This window comes from Canis aureus, chromosome 24 (assembly GCF_053574225.1).
Source record: "Canis aureus isolate CA01 chromosome 24, VMU_Caureus_v.1.0, whole genome shotgun sequence".
Taxonomy (NCBI): Eukaryota; Metazoa; Chordata; class Mammalia; order Carnivora; family Canidae; genus Canis; species Canis aureus.
This window is the reverse complement of record NC_135634.1, coordinates 5,814,208-5,833,336: the sequence shown is the minus strand read 5'-3', so window position 1 is coordinate 5,833,336 and position 19,129 is coordinate 5,814,208. Positions and strand designations below refer to the sequence as shown.

Here is a 19,129-nt window from a genome sequence, read left to right as displayed (position 1 = left end):
CTGTCCCTAACAGGAACTTTCCCTAAGGGGAGCTTTATAGTCCATAGATGCAGATAAAACTGAGTTATGTGTCCTATGTGTGTATGAAATCTTAAAGTCACTGTTCAGGTTTACTTATTTTGTCCTACTAATCGTAACTTAGATCACATTTTTCTTTACTTCTCTACTTACCCCGAAAACGTCCATATTTTACAACTCCCTCCAAAGTTTAAAAAAAAAAAAATACTTTTTTTTCTTATTTTATGACCTGCCTATTTCTTGATGGTCTTAGCTGGGGAGAGCAAATGCTAAGTACATGGGAACTGCTCAATATTCAACCAAATGATTTTTAGAAGAAGAAGTAAGCATCCACATAAGAATTAAAATGTAAAACTCTTAAGAAACTAACTTACTTATCTTTGCTATCTGAACAATTCCTGATGAAATAAAGTGGCATCCCTTACATGATTATTTTTTGAGATAAAGTTGAGTTTGATATGTAAGAGTTTCATCATAAAAGTACCCTCAAAGATAGTATACTCTTTTTTTTTAATTTTTATTTTTATTTATTTATGATAGTCACACACAGAGAGAGAGAGAGAGAGGCAGAGACACAGGCAGAGGGAGAAGCAGGCTCCATGCACCGGGAGCCCGACGTGGGATTCGATCCCGGGTCTCCAGGATCGCGCCCTGGGCCAAAGGCAGGCGCCAAACCGCTGCGCCACCCAGGGATCCCTGTATGCTAGATTTATATGAAATATCTAAAACTCTATATCACTGCTTATTATATGTAAAAGTATATTTATAATAACATAAAATATTTACAATAATGAACTGATTCTGAGATGCTTATCATGGTTCTGTCTCAGCGCTCCGAATTAGTGTGTCTTATAATCAGTAGTGAATCATAGTTTAATTAGTAACATTTTTACTTCTTAATAGTATAGAAATTAATGACGCTTCTCACAATGGATAACATTTTAAAATTCGATGAAGTTAGATTGACAGATTTATTTCCCAAGTTGTACTCTTTTGCTATACACATTATAAAAATCATGAGTTCACACATACAATATCAGTTCATTCTTGCTTCCATGGAAAGTGCAATGCAGTAGTCACCCCATATCCACTGTTTTGGCTTTCTACGGTTTCAGTTACCCGCAGTCAAGATGGTATGGAAGCAGTGATGCTGACCTAGTGTCAGAAGGTCTGCAGTAGCTTAATGTTAGGTCACAGTGCCTACCTCACTGGCTCACTTCATCTCATCAGTTAGGCATTTTTTTTTAAGATCTTATTTATTTGAGGGAGTGAACATGATTGGGGGCATGGGGCAGAGGGAGAGAGAGAACTAGGCTCCCTGCTGAGCAGGGAGCCCGATGTGGGGCTCAATCCCAGGACCCGGGGATCATGATCTTAGCCCAAGCCAGATGCTTCATTGTCTGAGCCACTCAGGTGCCCCTCATCAGAGGCATTTTACCATCTACACCGTCATCATAAGGAGAAAGGTGAGTCCAGTACCATAAGGTATTTTGAGAGAGACCACGTTCACATCACTTTTATTGTAGTATATTATCATTGTTCCAGTTTATCAGTAATTATTGCTGTTAATCTCTATGCATAATTTATTAATTAAACGTTATCATAAATATGTATAAGAAAAAACAGCATACATAGGATTCAGTACTATCCAGTATCAGGCATTCTTTGGCATCTTGGACCATATACCCCAAGGATGAGGGCAGGACTACTGTAGATATATAAAGCGATAGCTTTTTTGTAATACAAATTAACGTTTTGGTAGTAGATTTTAAAAGGAGTAACAAATTCCGAGAAGTCTTTAGGAGTTGGACAGGGAAGAAACTTGTGAAGCAGGCCAGAGGCAGTGCATGCCTGGGTCCTGTGAGTGATGGGCATTACAAAAGAGCCCCTGTGCCTTGGCACCAGACAAGTGTTGCTGTGCAGAAATGCTGATGAACCACCTCTTCTGTTTTTTTGTTTTGTTTTGTTTTGTTGAGAGAAGCCAAAAAATCCAATTTATTGTATGAAATTTTCTGACCTATAAATGTTGGCTCAAATAGAAACCATGCCTATGAGCGGATTCTAGCCCAAAGGATGCTGGCATGTGCTATCTGGCCGAAATAATAAGCTCCTATGCCATCCTGGCTAGAATACAACTTCTACACGAGCCCAAATCTCTGTTTTGTTTGATGAGTATCGCAAATATCTGAAATGGTACCCAGTACATAGTAGGTGCTCAATAAGTATAATGTTTTCCGAATAAATAAAGCTAGCATTAAGTCTCTTCAACCCAGGCAGAACAATGTATGGAAAAAGAGAAATACGTTGAATTCTTTTAAATGCCATTTCTGGTTATCTTTTTTTGCTGTTGACTGGCCTATTCCTATGTGACATTCAGACCTCAGCTCATGTCCCTTTACTCAAAGCCCCTTTCCTAGCAGACGTCCTCTGTGTGTACCCTGCTCCACTCTGTGTCTGATGTAGACATCACTCCTGGGCCCCCTTGCACTTGAGGCTGGCCTCCGCCGTGGTTCTTGACCTACTGTGTGCCCTGATTGCCACTCATCTTATGTCCTCATGAGCTGAAACTTCTTGAGGGCAGACTGGTATCTGATACTTTATCCCTTGACATAGACTAGGCATTTAATGTTTGTTAACCTGATTGTTTTTGCAGTATTGAACTGTAAAGGTAAAGCACTCTGATGTGTTCTTTACTATTGATTTTCCTTTTCTGGGCTACCTTTCAGTTTTGTACAAAGGCCCCACCACTGCCCCACTTCTATAGTCAGCGAATGTTTTTGGACTCTCTTAAGACTAAGTCACAGCCTTGACCTGCAGATGATGAACAGTTTGAGCAAACAGACCTATGTAAAGAACTATGCGTTGAATGTCATGATAAAGGGGGGAAAAGTGCTATGAGAATATGGAGGACATTGATTATTATTTAGGGGGCCTGGGAAGGATTTAGAACCCTGCCCAAGATTCACATTAAGGGGATGCATTTTCTCCTACGTCAGGGAGTAGTTCTCAGAATGAGGAACAACCATTCAGCTGCTATGCTTCATAGATTCCAGAATGGGTTGTGTATATCCCTGGGCACCCTCCCATGCAAAGTACCTTCCTCTTGACAGAAGACACTGATGACTCTCTAAAAGTGGGGGAGGACAGAAAACAGGATGGGGGAGAGGTGAAGAAAATATGTAGGTGCTCACTCCCTATCCAAACATGTTGGTTATGACGAGCAATAGAACTTAGAGGAGGCAGCATGCTTTTTCAAGAACAGAAAGACCTGTATATATTTTTTTTAATTTATTTATTCATGAGAGACATAGAGAGGCAGAGATACAGGCAGAGAAAGAAGCAGGCTCCCTCTGGGGAGCACGACACGGGGCTCGATCCTAGGACCCCAGGATCACCACCTGAGCCAGAGGCAGACGCTCAACCACTGAGCTACCCAGGCATCCCGACCTGTATATTTTTAAATCAAAGGTTAAGGAACTGCCGCTAGACAGGATTACAAGATAGCCAAAAGGTAAATATTGGAATAAGAACATGAAGGCATGTGATGTGGATCCCAAAGAAGATGGATTCAGCTTAAATTATTAAAAACAAATAAATAAATGTTAAATGTAGGGAATGTACTGTCTTAATGAGAGGATGAGACCACAATATTAACTTGATCATAGCTTCCTGTATATCTTGATGCCACTTGAGAGTCGTTTAAAATAAATACGTGTGTGTACTCTGCCTCAGTCCAAAAAGAATCAGAGGTGGTCCCCCTGAAGAGAACTGTGTAGATTTCTGGAAAGTAAGTGGGTATCCTGAGATTTTCTAGTATAGTTCTAATACTGCCCTTTCAGAACAAAACTAAAGTCAAGCAGAGCATGTTTGTGGACTTGGTCCTTCTGTGGCCATTTAAAGGCTGCCTGCTAAGTAGAGGTACACTGACCAAGAGAGGCTAAATTATATTTAATTTTACCTCTGTCTCCCTATGCCAGCCCAGCCCCTTTCTGGAGGAGTCAGAGCACAAGCCCAGGTACCTATTGTTTGAGCAACTTTAGCTGTTCTGATACAGTAAGCGAGGTACTAGACATTTTCAAGCCAGGGCAGTTTTAACAATGAAATCACTGGGGTTTTTTTTTCTTCTTTCAAGTTACTCTTAAGAGTTTATTGTTCATGATGTGAACCTAACCAGAAATGGTCTCATACCTCTTTTATAATCCTAAATCTTGCACCAGGGAGATAAAGTATGATGGTATCTATGTGAGTGCGATTTACCTAAACAGTCACACTTCATGTATGGGTGGACACCATGCAAATAAATGGATACATAAAAATTGGACAGCTCTTAAAGAGATTTAATAATTCATCCTATTGCCTCTGCAAATAAAAGAACCAAAGCCCCATTTATGCAATTGCTAAAATATGGCAGGTAATGATGCATTCATGTTTAATATTGCTAATAAATTTGAAAATCCACATTTTTATTGATAAGCATTTTCTTGAAATGCAGTCTAGGCGGACAGATTGTTAAATTTAAGTACTTTATAAATGAGATTTGTAGATAGTGATGCGATTAGTGGCAGCGCAGCGTCGAGAGCCATCTACCACCTTACCTGCACTCCTAAGCACTCAGCAATGAGTTTCGTATTTCATCTTTATGTGCAACCAAATTGCACACAATTTTAGGGGAAAAATTAGCATGGTAACAGAGTAATGACCATTGTAAATATTGTGCTTCCCCTTGTTGACTTAAATTACATGCTAACAGTATTTTGGAAAAATATTTCTGTTAGTCTAGTTTAATATATTGAAATCTTTTTGCCTGTGGTACTTATATAGAGAAGAAATACATAAATCTCCTGTAAGATTATGTCTTTGACGTACACACAGAAAAAGGCATATTATACAGTCCAGACAGTTTGAGATCCAAAATTATTTTTATTCATTGGAAGCCATACAGTCTCATTAATATTTCTGTCTGCACAGGCTTTAATAAAATATTGCATAGCTCAAGATGCCCAAAGAATTGTTTCCTCCCTGGGTTAGTTATGTCTAAAATTTCAAAAAAAAATTGAGAGAAATGAATTCATACATTATAGACATTACATAATATCTCGACATTCGTCTTAAAACAGCATGGCATGCTAAAATATATTTTTGTAGCAAAAATTTGCCCGTGGTTAATCATAACAGAAATCTTGTGATTACCCTCTGTATTGACTGGATTGTATGATTTTCTGAATTTTATTTCATATCATTGTCGGACTTTATGTATCATTCTTTCTCCCCTAAGATCCCAGAAGCTTATTTCATTAGAGATCCCCATACGTTTCTTCTTACACAGGACTTTATCAAGGTATACATGTTGTATTTAGTGTTAGAAGTGTTCTTTGACCTTAGCTGCATGCATGCACTCACAGGTTTAACATTTCCACATTTAACCGCAGCTTCTAAATAAGAACAGTGACTTGGTTAACAGAAGCACGTTTAGAAAGAGAAGCAAAACCTGTCTGCAAAATACTAACAGTTGGATGATTCTGCACCCTGAGAGAACACCCACTGAATTTTCTGGACTTCTTTCATGGCTGACTTGGGATACACTTGCATTGTCGGGGAGTGTGTTGACCTCTCTCGTTGATGCATATTGATTATGACAGTCCCTCTCCTTCCCCTGCAGGCCATGGAGGCACAGATACAGAACTTTGGACAGACGCCGTCTCAGTTGCTTATCGAGCCACATCCGCCTCGGAGCTCTGCCATGCACCTGGTAAGACATAGCAGCCTCAAAGGAAAGGTTTTTGCTTTCTTTGTACCTGGATGCACGTCAAATAAAATTGTGGTTTCAGCAGCAGTTTTAAAGGCTTCTCGATTTATTGGGTAGCTCTTCAGGGTAAGTATATGCTGAAATACAGAGGAGAGGGGAGAGCAGCTCTTACCCCTGAGTGCCGCTACGCCAGCCTGATTTGGGATCCACGACAAGGGCCCGTCTTCCCTGACTCTGTAGGCCTCTGCATAAACTCACCCATACACATGTAGGCACCAAAATTAGATTAAAGTAGGATGAAAATATACTCTCAACACAATATGATATTGCCCGATGTAATCTTCTGGGGCAAGGTGGAACAGAGGGAGTAGCTCGTTTTAAGGAGAGGACAGAAATATACAGGTACTCTGTAGGCACTGCAGAGAGGCCGAGGGTTAGGAACAAGGGCTCCAGAGCCAGTCGGGTCAAGCATCAGCTCGGCCTCTCACTAGCAAATGACTTGGGCAAGGGATTTAACCTGTCTGCTATGTTACAGCATCTGTTACACGAAGGCAAAAATACCACCTGCCCTGAGAATTTCATGACTTAATACTGTAGAGCACTCAGACCAGCACCTGGTGCACAATACATTCTCAAGAAACGTTAGCCGGTGACATCAGCTCCACTAGCTCCTCATATTAAAACTTTTATTCTAGTTTTGCCAGGGAAAAGGTAAAATTCTTTTCATTTTAATCTGAATTTTAAAAGCTCCTTTTCATAACAAAGCAGTCCCTTTTTTGCAGTTTATTAGCAAATTATATAACACCTCTCTCTTCAATTTGAAGAAGGTAACTTTTCTGAGAAACTTCTTTAGTGGGAATTTAAAACTGGTTTAAACTGATTTTTAAACTGTGGTTTTTCACTGATTATTTTTTTACTGAAGTGAAAAATGCTTAAAGGTAAAAAAGGTGTCTACAAAAGGAATTAAAATGCATCCATTTCTCTAGGCGGTTATCAAGGTAGCAAGAACTCTTTAAGTTTGGAGTAAAGAGCTGTGAAATATGGTCCTTAATATATGTGCGAACAACTTATAAGCTGTTATATTGTGGTGGAAGCACTGTTCAGACCTTTCATGTGTTTTTTTCAGTTACTTAACAAATTCATATCAAGTTCCCTTCTATGCATCAGATATGATGCTAAGCACTGTAACACAGAGGATCTGCATTCTCTAGACCTTCAACAAATCAATAATCAAACTGCTAGTGAAACACATAAATAAATGTGTTTGTTTGAAAATATGTTTCTTCTCTCCACAATGGCTCAAGAGAGTTCTAATGAACTCTTCTGATTGAAATGGGTCTCTGTATGTGACAAAGCAGAAAGGTTGACACCAAGCACACAGTTCCTCATGAACACGCAGTCATGGTGTAGACGTGGGGACGTGGCCTTGGAACCTCAAGCCTTGAGATGAAGTATTTTTGATAAACTGTCTAAGAGAATATTTCTAACACTTTATTTTATGAAATGCTTTGGCAGAAGAGTTTTATTCCCGTGTTAGTTGTCTCTGTTTAATAATAATAATAATAATTATTATTATTATTATTATTATTATCCTGGAGAAATGCCCAGTCAGGATTCATTGCTTTCCTGGGGAAAATTGTTAGAGACTAAATTGGCATGGAGATGCTCATAATGGAAAGCTCAGCCTTCTAAGTGCATGGAGTAGACAATTCATATGTATAGAAAACAATTGAAAATATTCACAAACTCTACATAGTGGTTATTTCCAGAATCCCCCCATTTTGTGTTTTCGATGCAGTATTATTTATGGTGTTGGAACAGTAGCGTTTACAGTGTCGCTTTCTATCAGATCACATGCTAGACTTTTGAAACAGAGATTAAAGGAAGGAAAAGGGTTAGCCCTCGGTAAGCGCACAGTCTAGGAAGAAGACCTCAACCTTAACCAGTCAGTGGTGCCACAGCAAAGATGCGTGCAGAGGTCTGACAGGGAAGGCTATTATATTATATTTATTATATTTTATTATTATTTACATTGAAGCCATGACCCCAGATGAACCAGCTAACAAATGGAAGTATCAATTAGTTCATGTAAACAGTTTCCGTGACTGACTTGACTCATTCTTCCACAAAACTGATGCTTTCACCACACTGAATAATGACACTACATCCTGAGACAGATCTGTGAGCTCACTCCTCACACCACAGTCTGGCAAGGCTTACACTGAGGCCACTCATCAGTGATCTCGTGTCACCTGCCAGCCACTGCACAGAGGCCTTGCCCTTTCCCCTGTGCCATCCTCATCATGGGTTGGAAGTTCAGGTTGCTTTGCTCTCTGCTCGTGCTCGCCTCATCTGTGTTGACCTCTGTCTGTCTCCCCAGAGCTTTCACTAACTGTGTTATCCCTTCTGTTTTCTTCTGCTCTCTTCTCTTTCTATTCAACAGTGTTTCCTTCCACAGAGTCCACTCATGTTTAAAGATCAGATGCAACAGGATGTGATCATGGTCCTGAAGTTTCCCTCAAATTCTCCAGTGACCCACGTGGCAGCCAACACCCTGCCCCACCTGACCATCCCCGCAGTGGTGACCGTGACCTGCAGCCGACTGTTCGCAGTGAATCGGTGGCACAATACAGTAGGTATGTGTGTCTAAGCACGGTGCTTAGCAAAGGGGTCTTAAAAACTGCATTGAAGTTAAGGTAAGTGTGCTGGGGGCTAGCTAGTATTCCAAATTATTGGCAGGAAGCAGCAGAGCAAGTAATTGCCAGACCTAACTAGATGTGTCTTGTCTCTGTTCACTCTGCTCTGCGTGAGGGCCTCACAGAATGCTTGGCTGATGGTTAAGGATTCAATAAATATTTGATAAATTGAAGCAGGTCTACAAATAATTCAGGTCCTCCCACCCTACTACTGCCTGCCCCACAAGGAAAAAAAACAACAACAACACTTTTAGCCCATATTAAACAAAAGTGAGGGGTACCTGGGTGGCTCAGCGGTTGAGCGTCTGCCTTCGGTTCAGGTCCTGATCCCAGGGTCCTGGGATCTAGTCCCACATCAGGCTCCCCACAGGGAGCCTGCTTCTCCCTCTACCTGCCTCCCTTTCTGTGTCTCTCATGAATAAATAAATAAAATCTTAAAAAAAAAAAAAAAAAGTGAGTTTGAATCTGGATTTCTTAGAGGGTGGTTACAAATCCTCTTTCTTCCACTTTACTTACTTCTTCAGCAAATATTTAAATGGCCACTATGTGTCAAGTGGGAGCACAGCAGTGAACAAGACAGGCACCATCTCCCTCCTTGTGGAGCTGAGAGTCTTTGAGAAAAGACAAAATCTAAATTGTTCAGTGATTTTATATGTGTTTTCTTTAAACTCATTTCCAAAAGTTCCAGCTAGTACATCTTGAAGTGATAGAATTCTGTTATAAAAATCAGACATTGATACATCTACAGAAGTGGATATGACCAAATGATTTAGTTGGCCAAATTCACCCCTTTCAGTATCCTTGGAAACCCCAGGATCCTCACTATCTCCAGGACTAGATGGATAAGCCATGGTAAATTCACCTGAATTTTTCTATTCTACCAACTTCTGTGCTGCTCTGAAAAACAGTCTCATTTATATCATAGCTTCATCTTGTAAGAGTTTCTAAATACACTATGTTTATTGGTGATACTATCAACTGAGATAATTCTATTACCTTGAGGGAATTCCATTTGATCAGAAACATGCAACAAACATCTTAAGAAAAAAATACAACTTTATTATTCACAGAAGTCTGAGTCTCTAGAAATACTTTGTGTTGAGAAAAAACTATATTCATTTTTTATTTAGCATTATTCATAAGTATTATATATGTTATATAATCACATGTAAAAAATTATGACTAATGAACTCAATCAAGCCCTAAATATTAATCCTCTGATAGTAGCTTTTCCTGAGCTTAAGATCTTTGGTGTGGCTCAATTTTTTACCTTCAAATGATTTGCCATGTATTGAATGAAGACGGAAGCCCCATCATCCCCTCTGCCCCAGCCCAGGTGAGCCCTGCCACGTTCACACCCACCCTTGCTTGCAGGCACACAACCTTTCTTAGATTTCAAGCTCACTGGTTGCCCAGAAATCTTAGCTCTTGGAGGGGTTCAAGAAATGTTATGATCTTCTATTTTATGCAGGCTTTTCTTGTTAGGATGAAAACAACACTCTTTCCAGCTTTGTACATCTTCCATGGAAACCAGCAGTCCCTATTGTGATGATTTCATTGAGAGTATCCACAAAAATGTGTAAATGACAATCATTCTTATAACAACTTGCCAAATAATTTTTAAGCAGTATACCTTTTATACAATCATCATAAAACACTGCTTATTAGGAAATTCCTTCCTTCTGAGAATATTGCAGTAGTTTTCTCCTTCTGTTTAACCTTTAGGCCTCAGAGGAGCGCCAGGATACTCCTTGGATCAAGCTCATCATCTTCCCATTGAAATGGACCCCTTAATTGGTACGGTAACAACAAGAAATACATTTTCATGAATGCTGACTGTCCAGATTCCTATGTAGTTATTTATTACAAAAGGTATCCAAATGATCATTTTTCTGCCATAAAATTAATGTGCAGATAACATCGAATTACCACCAAAGAGCTATATATATCATAATATGCCATCTCAAAAATTTTTTGGTATTAAAGTGATTATTTGTGGCATTTTCTTGATATTTTAAGTTGGATAATTTAAGTTGGTTCTAAACAAGGCAAATCATTCCAAACTGTCCTTTTTTTCAGCCTAAACTATTCTTTAACAACTGTATATTATTTAAAATATTTGAAATACATAAGGACTCAAAAAAATCATGAAAGAAAACTAACACAGAGGACGTCTTTTCTAGAAATCTCCTTCCAATAGGACCGATTTTTTTAAATTAAGGATTTCATATGAATTGCAAACTTATGAGCTGTAACTCTTTGCAACAGAGGATGGAAATACTTTTAATCACATGCACATTTATTAGTATATGATCCAGAACAAGTCCCTTCCTGTTTCTAGGCCTCAATTTCCTAGCTGCAAGATGGTTGATCAGGATATTTGTCCTGCCTTTTTTGTGGGATCATGTAGAGAACTAAATTAGGAAAAAAAAAAAATTTGAAAATGGCATGAAAAATAAAGCCATACACAAGTTACGGTATATCTTTTCTTATGTTTCTTAATTCACCCTTCATCTTTGAACCCAGAAATAAGTTAAAAGGCAGTCATTCAAGTTAGTTACTTACACCCCTACACAAAATAACAGTTACATGTCTTTGAGAACAGCTAAGGTGTAGGACTGGGAATATTGTCTAGTCCAGCTATTCCTTCACCCAAGAGACATCGACAATGTCACATACAGCTGGAATGTAACTATGGAAAAATTAGCTCTATTCTTATTAATGAAGGATCAGTTATGTAGTTTTCAAGTGACTCAGAACCTTTGTCTTTTCTTTTGCTACCTTTTTCTGTATAATTTTTGGCTTACCGCCCTAGCCATTATTATGATAGCATTAGTGGGAATCCACAAATAGTTGCACTTCAGTCTAATTGGCGTTAGGGAGTGCGAGTGATGTGTGCATCTCCTGTTTAAGAATTCAGCCCAGGGATTTAGCCTGAAAGGACAGCACAGAGTACGGGACAGGCTGGCATGCAGACAGACACTAGGGAAATCAGACGGTATCTCCGAGTTCCTCACTTTTTTCAGATTCAATCCCAATGCTATCCATTGATTCTCTGCCTGTCTCATTCCTCCCCAATCCCTCTCCCATCTTTTTTATTCCTCTCCTCCCCTGCCAGCCCATTCTGGAAAGGCCTTCTGTTTGTTGACAATCCAGGTCTTTAAAGCTGCTGACCTAAAGCTCCCTGTGGGGCTGCCCACATAACAACATCCCTTGCTCAAACCTCTCTCCTGTTTTTTCCACATGAATTGTAAATGCCATCAGAAAATGACAGATTGGGGCGAATATTAAGATTTTTTTTCTTTTACATACCATACCTCACACAATATTTGTTCCTCCTTATTATAGAACTTGTAGGACATTAATGAACCTGTGTATAGTGAACCTAGGTAGATTTAAATCCATTTAAATATTTTTATTTTAAATTCAGTATTTGAATTCTTCATATTTTTGGAGGAGAAGGAATTGAAATCTCTGACAACCTTTAGATACCTAATGTAGTTCATAACTAGCCACTGCTACTAAAAATTAAGCTGATATTCCTCATGGGGATGTGTTAGAATGTTAATAATCTGAGAGCCTTAAAAACTCATTTCTAGATAAATGAAGCATAAAAATATTCCTTCCATTAGTGCTTGATGAAACTCTTGTGGAGGGACGCCTGGGTGGCTCAAAGGTTGAGTGTCTGCCTTTGGCCCAGGGCATGATCCTGGAGTCCCAGGATCGAATCCCACATCAGGCGCCCTGCATGGAGCCTGCTTCTCCCTCTGCCTGTGTCTCTGCCTCTCTCTCTGTGTCTCTCATGAATAAATAAATAAGATCTAAAAAAAAAAAAAAAGAAAGAAACTCTTGTGGAATCCTTCTTTAAACTCTTTTTTTCTGTGTATGTTTAGCCAATAACTCTGGTGTGAACAAACGGCAAATCACGGACCTTGTTGACCAGAGTATACAAATCAATGCGCATTGTTTTGTGGTCACAGCAGATAATCGCTATATTCTTATCTGTGGGTTCTGGGATAAGAGCTTCAGAGTTTACTCTACAGAAACAGGTAAGCCTAACTATGAGATACCTTAATCTCTCCAAAATGCCTGTTGTTACACCCAGACCTTAAAATAAAATCATACTTAATAACGTAGGCATTTTCATCGTGAGTGCCAAGATTCAAATTAAATATTCACATTGTAAGTAACTCATTATAATTCTGTTCGTTCCAAACCTTAGCATGAGTCCTGATTTCACAGGACAAATGGGACTATTGTCCTGTCTCTGCCCCAAATCAAGTCTGGTAAAAGACTAAAACCATCCCTTAGCCTGACCCCAATCCTGAAGAATAAAAATCATGATTGTGGTGTTTGTAAGTCATTTTCCTTGAAAATCCCAAGTAACATTCTTGTATCATTTTTCAGAAGAAACTCAAGAAAGCATCTGTAGCTCAATTTGAATTAGCTTATAAGCTTCCACGTTTAACAGATACACTTTTCACAAATCTGGTAAAATAAAGTTAAGCTTATTGCCATTTAAAGAACAATAGCAAATGAATTAAACCTCCCATTTCTGTGTTTCAGGGAAACTAACTCAGATTGTATTCGGCCACTGGGATGTGGTCACGTGCTTGGCCAGGTCTGAGTCCTACATAGGTGGGGATTGCTACATTGTGTCTGGGTCTCGAGATGCCACTCTGCTTCTCTGGTACTGGAGTGGGCGACACCATATCATAGGAGACAACCCTAACAGCAGTGAGTATTTGTCTCAAAGTGTCCCATCAGACTACAAGTTTATGTAAATATATTTTGTCTTTCATAGTTTCCTAGCAACTTTTCCTAGGGTTGTAAGGATTTTATTTTATTTTATTTGTATATTTTTTTATTGGAGTTCGATTTGCCAACATATAACACCCAGTGCTCATCTCGTCAAGGGCCCCCTCAGTGCCCATCCCCAGTCACCCCATCCCCTACCCACCTCCCCTTCAACTACCCCTTGTTTATTTCCCAGAGTTAGGAGTCTCTCATGTTTTGTCACTCTCTCCGGTTTTTCCCACTCATTTTCTCTGCATTCCCCTATAATCCCTTTCACTGTTTTTTATATTCTCCGTATGAGTGAAACCATATAATGTTTGTCCTTCTCTGATTGACTTACTTCACTCAGGATAACACCCTCCAGATCCATCCACGTTGAAGCAAATGGCAGGTATTCATACTTTCTGATGGCTGGGTAATATCCCATTGTATACATAGACCACAAAATCTCATTCTCTTTATCCATTCATCTATCGATGGACATCAAGGCTCCTTCCTCAGTGTGGCTATCGTGGACATTGCTGCTATAAACATTGGGGTGCAGGTGTCTTGTTTTTTCACTGCGTCTGTATCTTTGGGGTAAATCCCCAACAGTGCAATTGCTGGGTCGTAGGGTAGTTCTATTTTTAATTCTTTGAGGAACCTCCACACAGTTTTCCAGAGTGGCTGCACCAGTTCACATTCCCACCAGCAGTGCAGGAGGGTTCCCCTTTCTCCACATCCTCTCCAACGTTTGTGGTTTCCTGTCTTGTTAATTTTCACCATTCTCACTGGTGTGAGGTAGGATCTCATTGTGGTTTTGATTTGTATTTTCCTGATGGCAAGTGATGCGGAGCATTTTCTCATGTGCTTGTTGGCCATGTCTATGTCTTCTTTGGTGAAGTTTCTGTTCATGTCTTTTGCCCATTTTGTGATTGGATTGTTTGTTTCTTGGGTGTTGAGTTTAATAAGTTCTTTGTAGATCTTGGATACTAGCTTTTTATCTGATATGTCATTTGCAAATATCTTCTCTCATTTTGTAGGTTGTCTTTTAGTTTTGTTGACTGTTTCTTTTGCTGTGCACAAGATTTTTATGTTGATTAAGTCCCAATAATTCATTTTTGCTTTTGTTTCTCTTGCCTTCATGTATGTATCTTGCAAGAAGTTGCTGTGGCCAAGTTCAAAAAGGGTGTTGCCTGTGTTCTTCTCTAGGATTTTGATGGAATCTTGTCTCACATTTAGATCTTTCCGCCATTTTGAGTTTATCTTTGTGTCTGGTGTAATAGAATGGTCTAGTTTCACTCTTCTGCATGTGGCTGTCCAATTTTCCCAGCACCATTTATTGAAGAGATTGTCCTTTTTCTAGTGGATAGTCTTTCCTGCTTTGTCAAATATTAGTTGACCATGGAGTTGAGGGCCCATTTCTGGGTTCTCTCTTTTGTTCCGTTGATCTATGTGTCTGTTTTTGTGCCAGTACCACACTGTCTTGATGATCACAGCTTTGTAGTACAACTTGAAATCCGGCATTGTGATGCCCCGGGCTCTGGTTTTCTTTTTCAGTATTCCCTTGGCTACCAGGGGTCTTTTCTGATTCCACACAAAACTTAAGATTATTTTTTCCAACTCTCTGAAGAAAGTCTATGGTATTCTGATAGGGATTACATTGAATGTGTAAATTGCCCTGGGTAGCATTGACATTTTCACAATATTAATTCTGCCAATCCATGAGCATGGAATAGTTTTCCATCTCTTTGTGTCTTCCTCAGTTTCTTTCAGAAGTGTTCTGTAGTTTTTAGGGTATAGATCCTTTACCTCTTTGGTTAGGTTTATTCCTAGGTATCTTACGCTTTTGGGTGCAATTGTAAATGGGATTGACTCCTTAATTTCTCTTTCTTCAGTCGCATTGTCAGAGTAGAGAAATGCCACTGATTTCTGGGCATTGATTTTGTATCCTGCCACACTGCCGAATTGTATGAGTTCTAGCAACCTTGGGATGGAGTCTTTGGGTTTTCTATGTACAGTATCATGTCATCTGCAAAGAGGGAGAGTTTGGCTTCTTCTTTGCCAATTTGAATGCCTTTTATTTCCTTTTGTTGTCTGATTGCTGAGGCTAGGACTTCTAGTACTATGTCGAATAGGAGTGGTGAGAGTGGACATCCCTGTCGTGTTCCTGATCTTAGGGGAAAGACTCCCAGTGCTTCCCCATTGAGAATGATATTTGCTGTGGGCTTTTTGTAGATGGCATTAAGATGGTGAGGAAAGTTTCCTCTATCCCTACACTCTGAAGAGTTTTGATCAGGAATGGATGCTGTATTTTGTCACATGCTTTCTCTGCATCTATTGAGAGGATCATATGGTTCTTGTTTTTTCTCTTGTTGATGTGGGTTGTAAGGATTTTAAAATATGAAAGCTTTCAGTGGAAAAAAATTCTTTGCTAGAATGTCACTATGTTCAAAGTTGAAAAAAAAAAAAAAAAGAGCAACCACTCTAATCTTCAACGAGGGAAAGTCCCAGGTCCCCTCTCTTTGACCTTGTAGTTGGCTATCCTCCCTGAATATCTCCAAATGTCTCTATCCTTCAGAAATGTCCTCCAGTATCACCTGGTCCATTAAACTTTGTGTAATTTCTCTCAACTGAATATATTCTCTCCCTCCTCTGAATTTCCATAAGGTTTGATTTGTGCCTCGGTGAGGACACTTAGTACTTTCTACCATACAGTCTAGTAAATATCTCCATTTATTCATTTAACAATGATTGAGTACTCCCTTCAGACTAAGCATTGGGACAGCAAAAACAATATGACCATTTCTTTGCTTGTGATGATTCCTAAGTAATTTTTCTTCAACAGTGCTCCCTAAGATGCCCTGTAGGAAAAAAATGGGGGATGGGGGCTGCAGAGTAAAATAATTTTAGAAAACACTGCATTTACTCCTACTCTCTAGGTAAGTTCTCAAAGTCTTACTTGCACAAATAAATCTGTTGAAATTTATTTAACCCAGAACTTCTCAGACATGTTTTTCCATTCAATCTTTTGCTCACAGCAGAACAGCTATTATTCTTTGGAAATGCTGTTCTGAGGAAACACTAAAATGGATCATGAATTTCTCCCTTTCCATTTTAAGTTTCCAGTTCCTGGCCTAGTGACACAGCAAATAGGATTTTTAATAAATATTGTTAAATGAAGAACTAGATAAGAGATTGCCTAGTAATAATCACTATTTTTAATTACCAAGCTTTCAATAGTTTCAATGCAAATATTTCCTTAAAATAGGGTATGCTGTCTGTAAATTGTTGATGATGGCAAGTACTAAAACCAGGGTGATTCTGATTATAATTCATATATTGGTCACAGCATACACGGTACTCTGAAACAAAGTGAAACATGAGTTTGGGTCATATTTATGACAAGACAGAGATAAGAATTTTCCAGGAATGCTGTGTATCTGCCACTGAAATATTTTAAGAGTAGATGACAAGTGGACGAGATGCCACGTTACTGCGTGGCTGGAAATTGCCACCCCTGGTCTGTTCACTCCAGCCTGTGAGAAAGCTGAGGATGGAAGCCCAGTTGTATATCTGTCTACCCTTCAAGTCTCATCCACTCCCACCTCTTACACGTTTTGACAGGAATATTGCAAAAAGAGGAAAGACTTTTGATTGATAGGAGCAAAGGCCCTATCATAGTGGAGAAGAAAATGAAATATGAAATATATGCAGATTCATATATATTTATATGAATGAAGGTAGTGGGAAATGAACTAGGTGACCAAATTACTAGGTGACCAAATTACATTGTCATCTTTCGTTCTTGCTGCCCATAGCTGGAACTGAAGAACAGTGATGTAGAAACTTGAAGTGTATTGTGGAGTAACTCTCTCTTAGCGTAGATACTAAGAGAAAGTATGTGCATGATGCATATCAGCCTCTGCTCTAAATTGTGAACTAAGATATGATGCTGGTTTTGGGGAAAAAATATTCAGTGTTGCTTGATTTCCAGGCAGCTCAAATAATTAGCTACCAATTCGACATTATAACAAATATCATACTCTAAATACTGAAAAGTTAACCCCCTTGTTTTACTCTTTTCTAAAATCCTATCCTTAAAAAAACAAACTTCATTTTTAGCAGAATTCTAGTGTATGTGTGTTTGAATGTACATGTGTATAAGACACTTGATCTACCATTGGTGGCTTTCTTATTCTCAAGCATGTTACATTATTACATATATTTGATCTAAATTTATTTTTGCATATTTAAAAATCTTCATTTTCACAGTAGTGTAGTAATCATTAGAGAAGTTTAATTAAGCAGCAGGTCTGTGTAGTGTCTTCCATCTAAATTGATGAAAATTAGAAGTTTTTAGATAATGAAAATTTTTTTTTTAAGAAAAAGAGTAGTGCTTTTAATCTCATTAACTAACATCTTCAAACTGGAGCTTAAAAATGATGAAAATGGTATTTCCAAAAAGAGGATTCATTTCTTAAAAGCAATCGTACCGCTATGAGGTAAAGAATTTTTCATGTTAAGTTATAGTAATTGTCTGTTAGGTACTTAATTTATGTGATTTTCTAATAATCTTTTTATTTTATTTTATTTTATTTTATTTTATTTATTTATGATAGTCACAGAGAGAGAGAGAGAGAGAGAGAGAGGCAGAGACACAGGCAGAGGGAGAAGCAGGCTCCATGCACCAGGAGCCCGATGTGGGACTCGATTCTGGGTCTCCAGGATCGCGCCCTGGGCCAAAGGCAGGCGCCAAACCGCTGCACCCAGGGATCCCTCTAATAATCTTTTAAATAAAAAGATGGTTAACAGTTTAGTCCACTGATTTTTCAAGAAAAATTAAATGTAGTAATATTTAGAGTGTTTAAAGTTCCATACAATAGGAGCTATATAAATAAAAATGTTTATATTAACCCTTAAGAATAAAATTGTGGCTATTGTATTTGTTAAAATGCAGCATTTTATTTAAGCTTTCAGTAAAGACAAGATTATTCTTGAGAAATTAAGAACATTATCAATACATATTTTTTATTACTGCCTCCATTTATAAGAATTTATTTTTGGTCAGAACTGTTGTCATCATTCTGACCCTAACCGATTTAACAAAACCCCATTAAGACTTTCTTAGACATTTATTATTAACATATGTCATATGGCTTTATTTCATTCATTATCCTTAAGGGGAAAAAATGATCACTAAAGTATTAGGCAAGCAGTAAGCATGTATTGAATGCCTACTAGGTGCTGGTCCCATCTTAGTAGCTGAAAATGCTGGATAGTTGAAGTCTCTGGCCTTCTGGAGTTTACAAAAACATATATTATACTAATCACCAAACTGCTTTTTCCACCTGACTGTACTGAACACATTGAGTATTTATTACATGAATCACAAATTGCTTTCAGATAATGTTTGGTACCATACTACAAAATGTTCAGTCTTACATCTTGGGTACAAAATAAAAATTATGTTAAAAACTGGTGTCATGGGGAGAAAAAAATGGTGTCATGGGATGCCTGGCTGGCTCAGTGTTGAGCATCTGCCTTTGGCTCAGGGTGTAATCCTGGTCCGGGGATCGAGTCCCACATTGGGCTCTGTGTGAGGAGCCTGCTTCTCCCTCTGCCTATGTCTCCACTTCTCTCTGTGTCTCTTAGGAATAAATAAATAAAATCTTAAAAAAAAAAAAAAACTGGTGTCAGCTTTTTACCATATGGATGATTATAATGGTAAAAAATTAATAATTAGTCATATATAGTATTCGTTAGACTTGACTGATTTATGACTTACTTAATCTGTTGAAATAGCCAACCTGGACCACATATATATTGGTCAATTCACTCTTTTTGTAAAGGCAGTCACAGCACACCCTGAATTGACTGTCACATCAGGGAT

General features: G+C 38.6%; 1 protein-coding gene across 11 annotated transcripts in view; it reads left to right on the top strand.

Moving 5' to 3' along the window:
- NBEA (neurobeachin) overlaps positions 1-19,129 on the top strand; it is a 668,634-nt gene that overhangs the window by 635,323 nt on the left and 14,182 nt on the right. For 5 of the 11 annotated variants that reach the window (XM_077868099.1, XM_077868094.1, XM_077868092.1 and 2 more), the window contains 6 exons: positions 5,294-5,356; positions 5,678-5,767; positions 8,208-8,400; positions 10,186-10,257; positions 12,354-12,509; positions 13,027-13,197. In XM_077868099.1, the coding sequence (XP_077724225.1) occupies positions 5,294-5,356; positions 5,678-5,767; positions 8,208-8,400; positions 10,186-10,257; positions 12,354-12,509; positions 13,027-13,197 (745 nt within the window). The remainder of the gene's footprint in view (positions 1-5,293; positions 5,357-5,677; positions 5,768-8,207; positions 8,401-10,185; positions 10,258-12,353; positions 12,510-13,026; positions 13,198-19,129) is intronic. The other 6 variants (XM_077868096.1, XM_077868102.1, XM_077868098.1 and 3 more) reach the window with 3 other exon arrangements.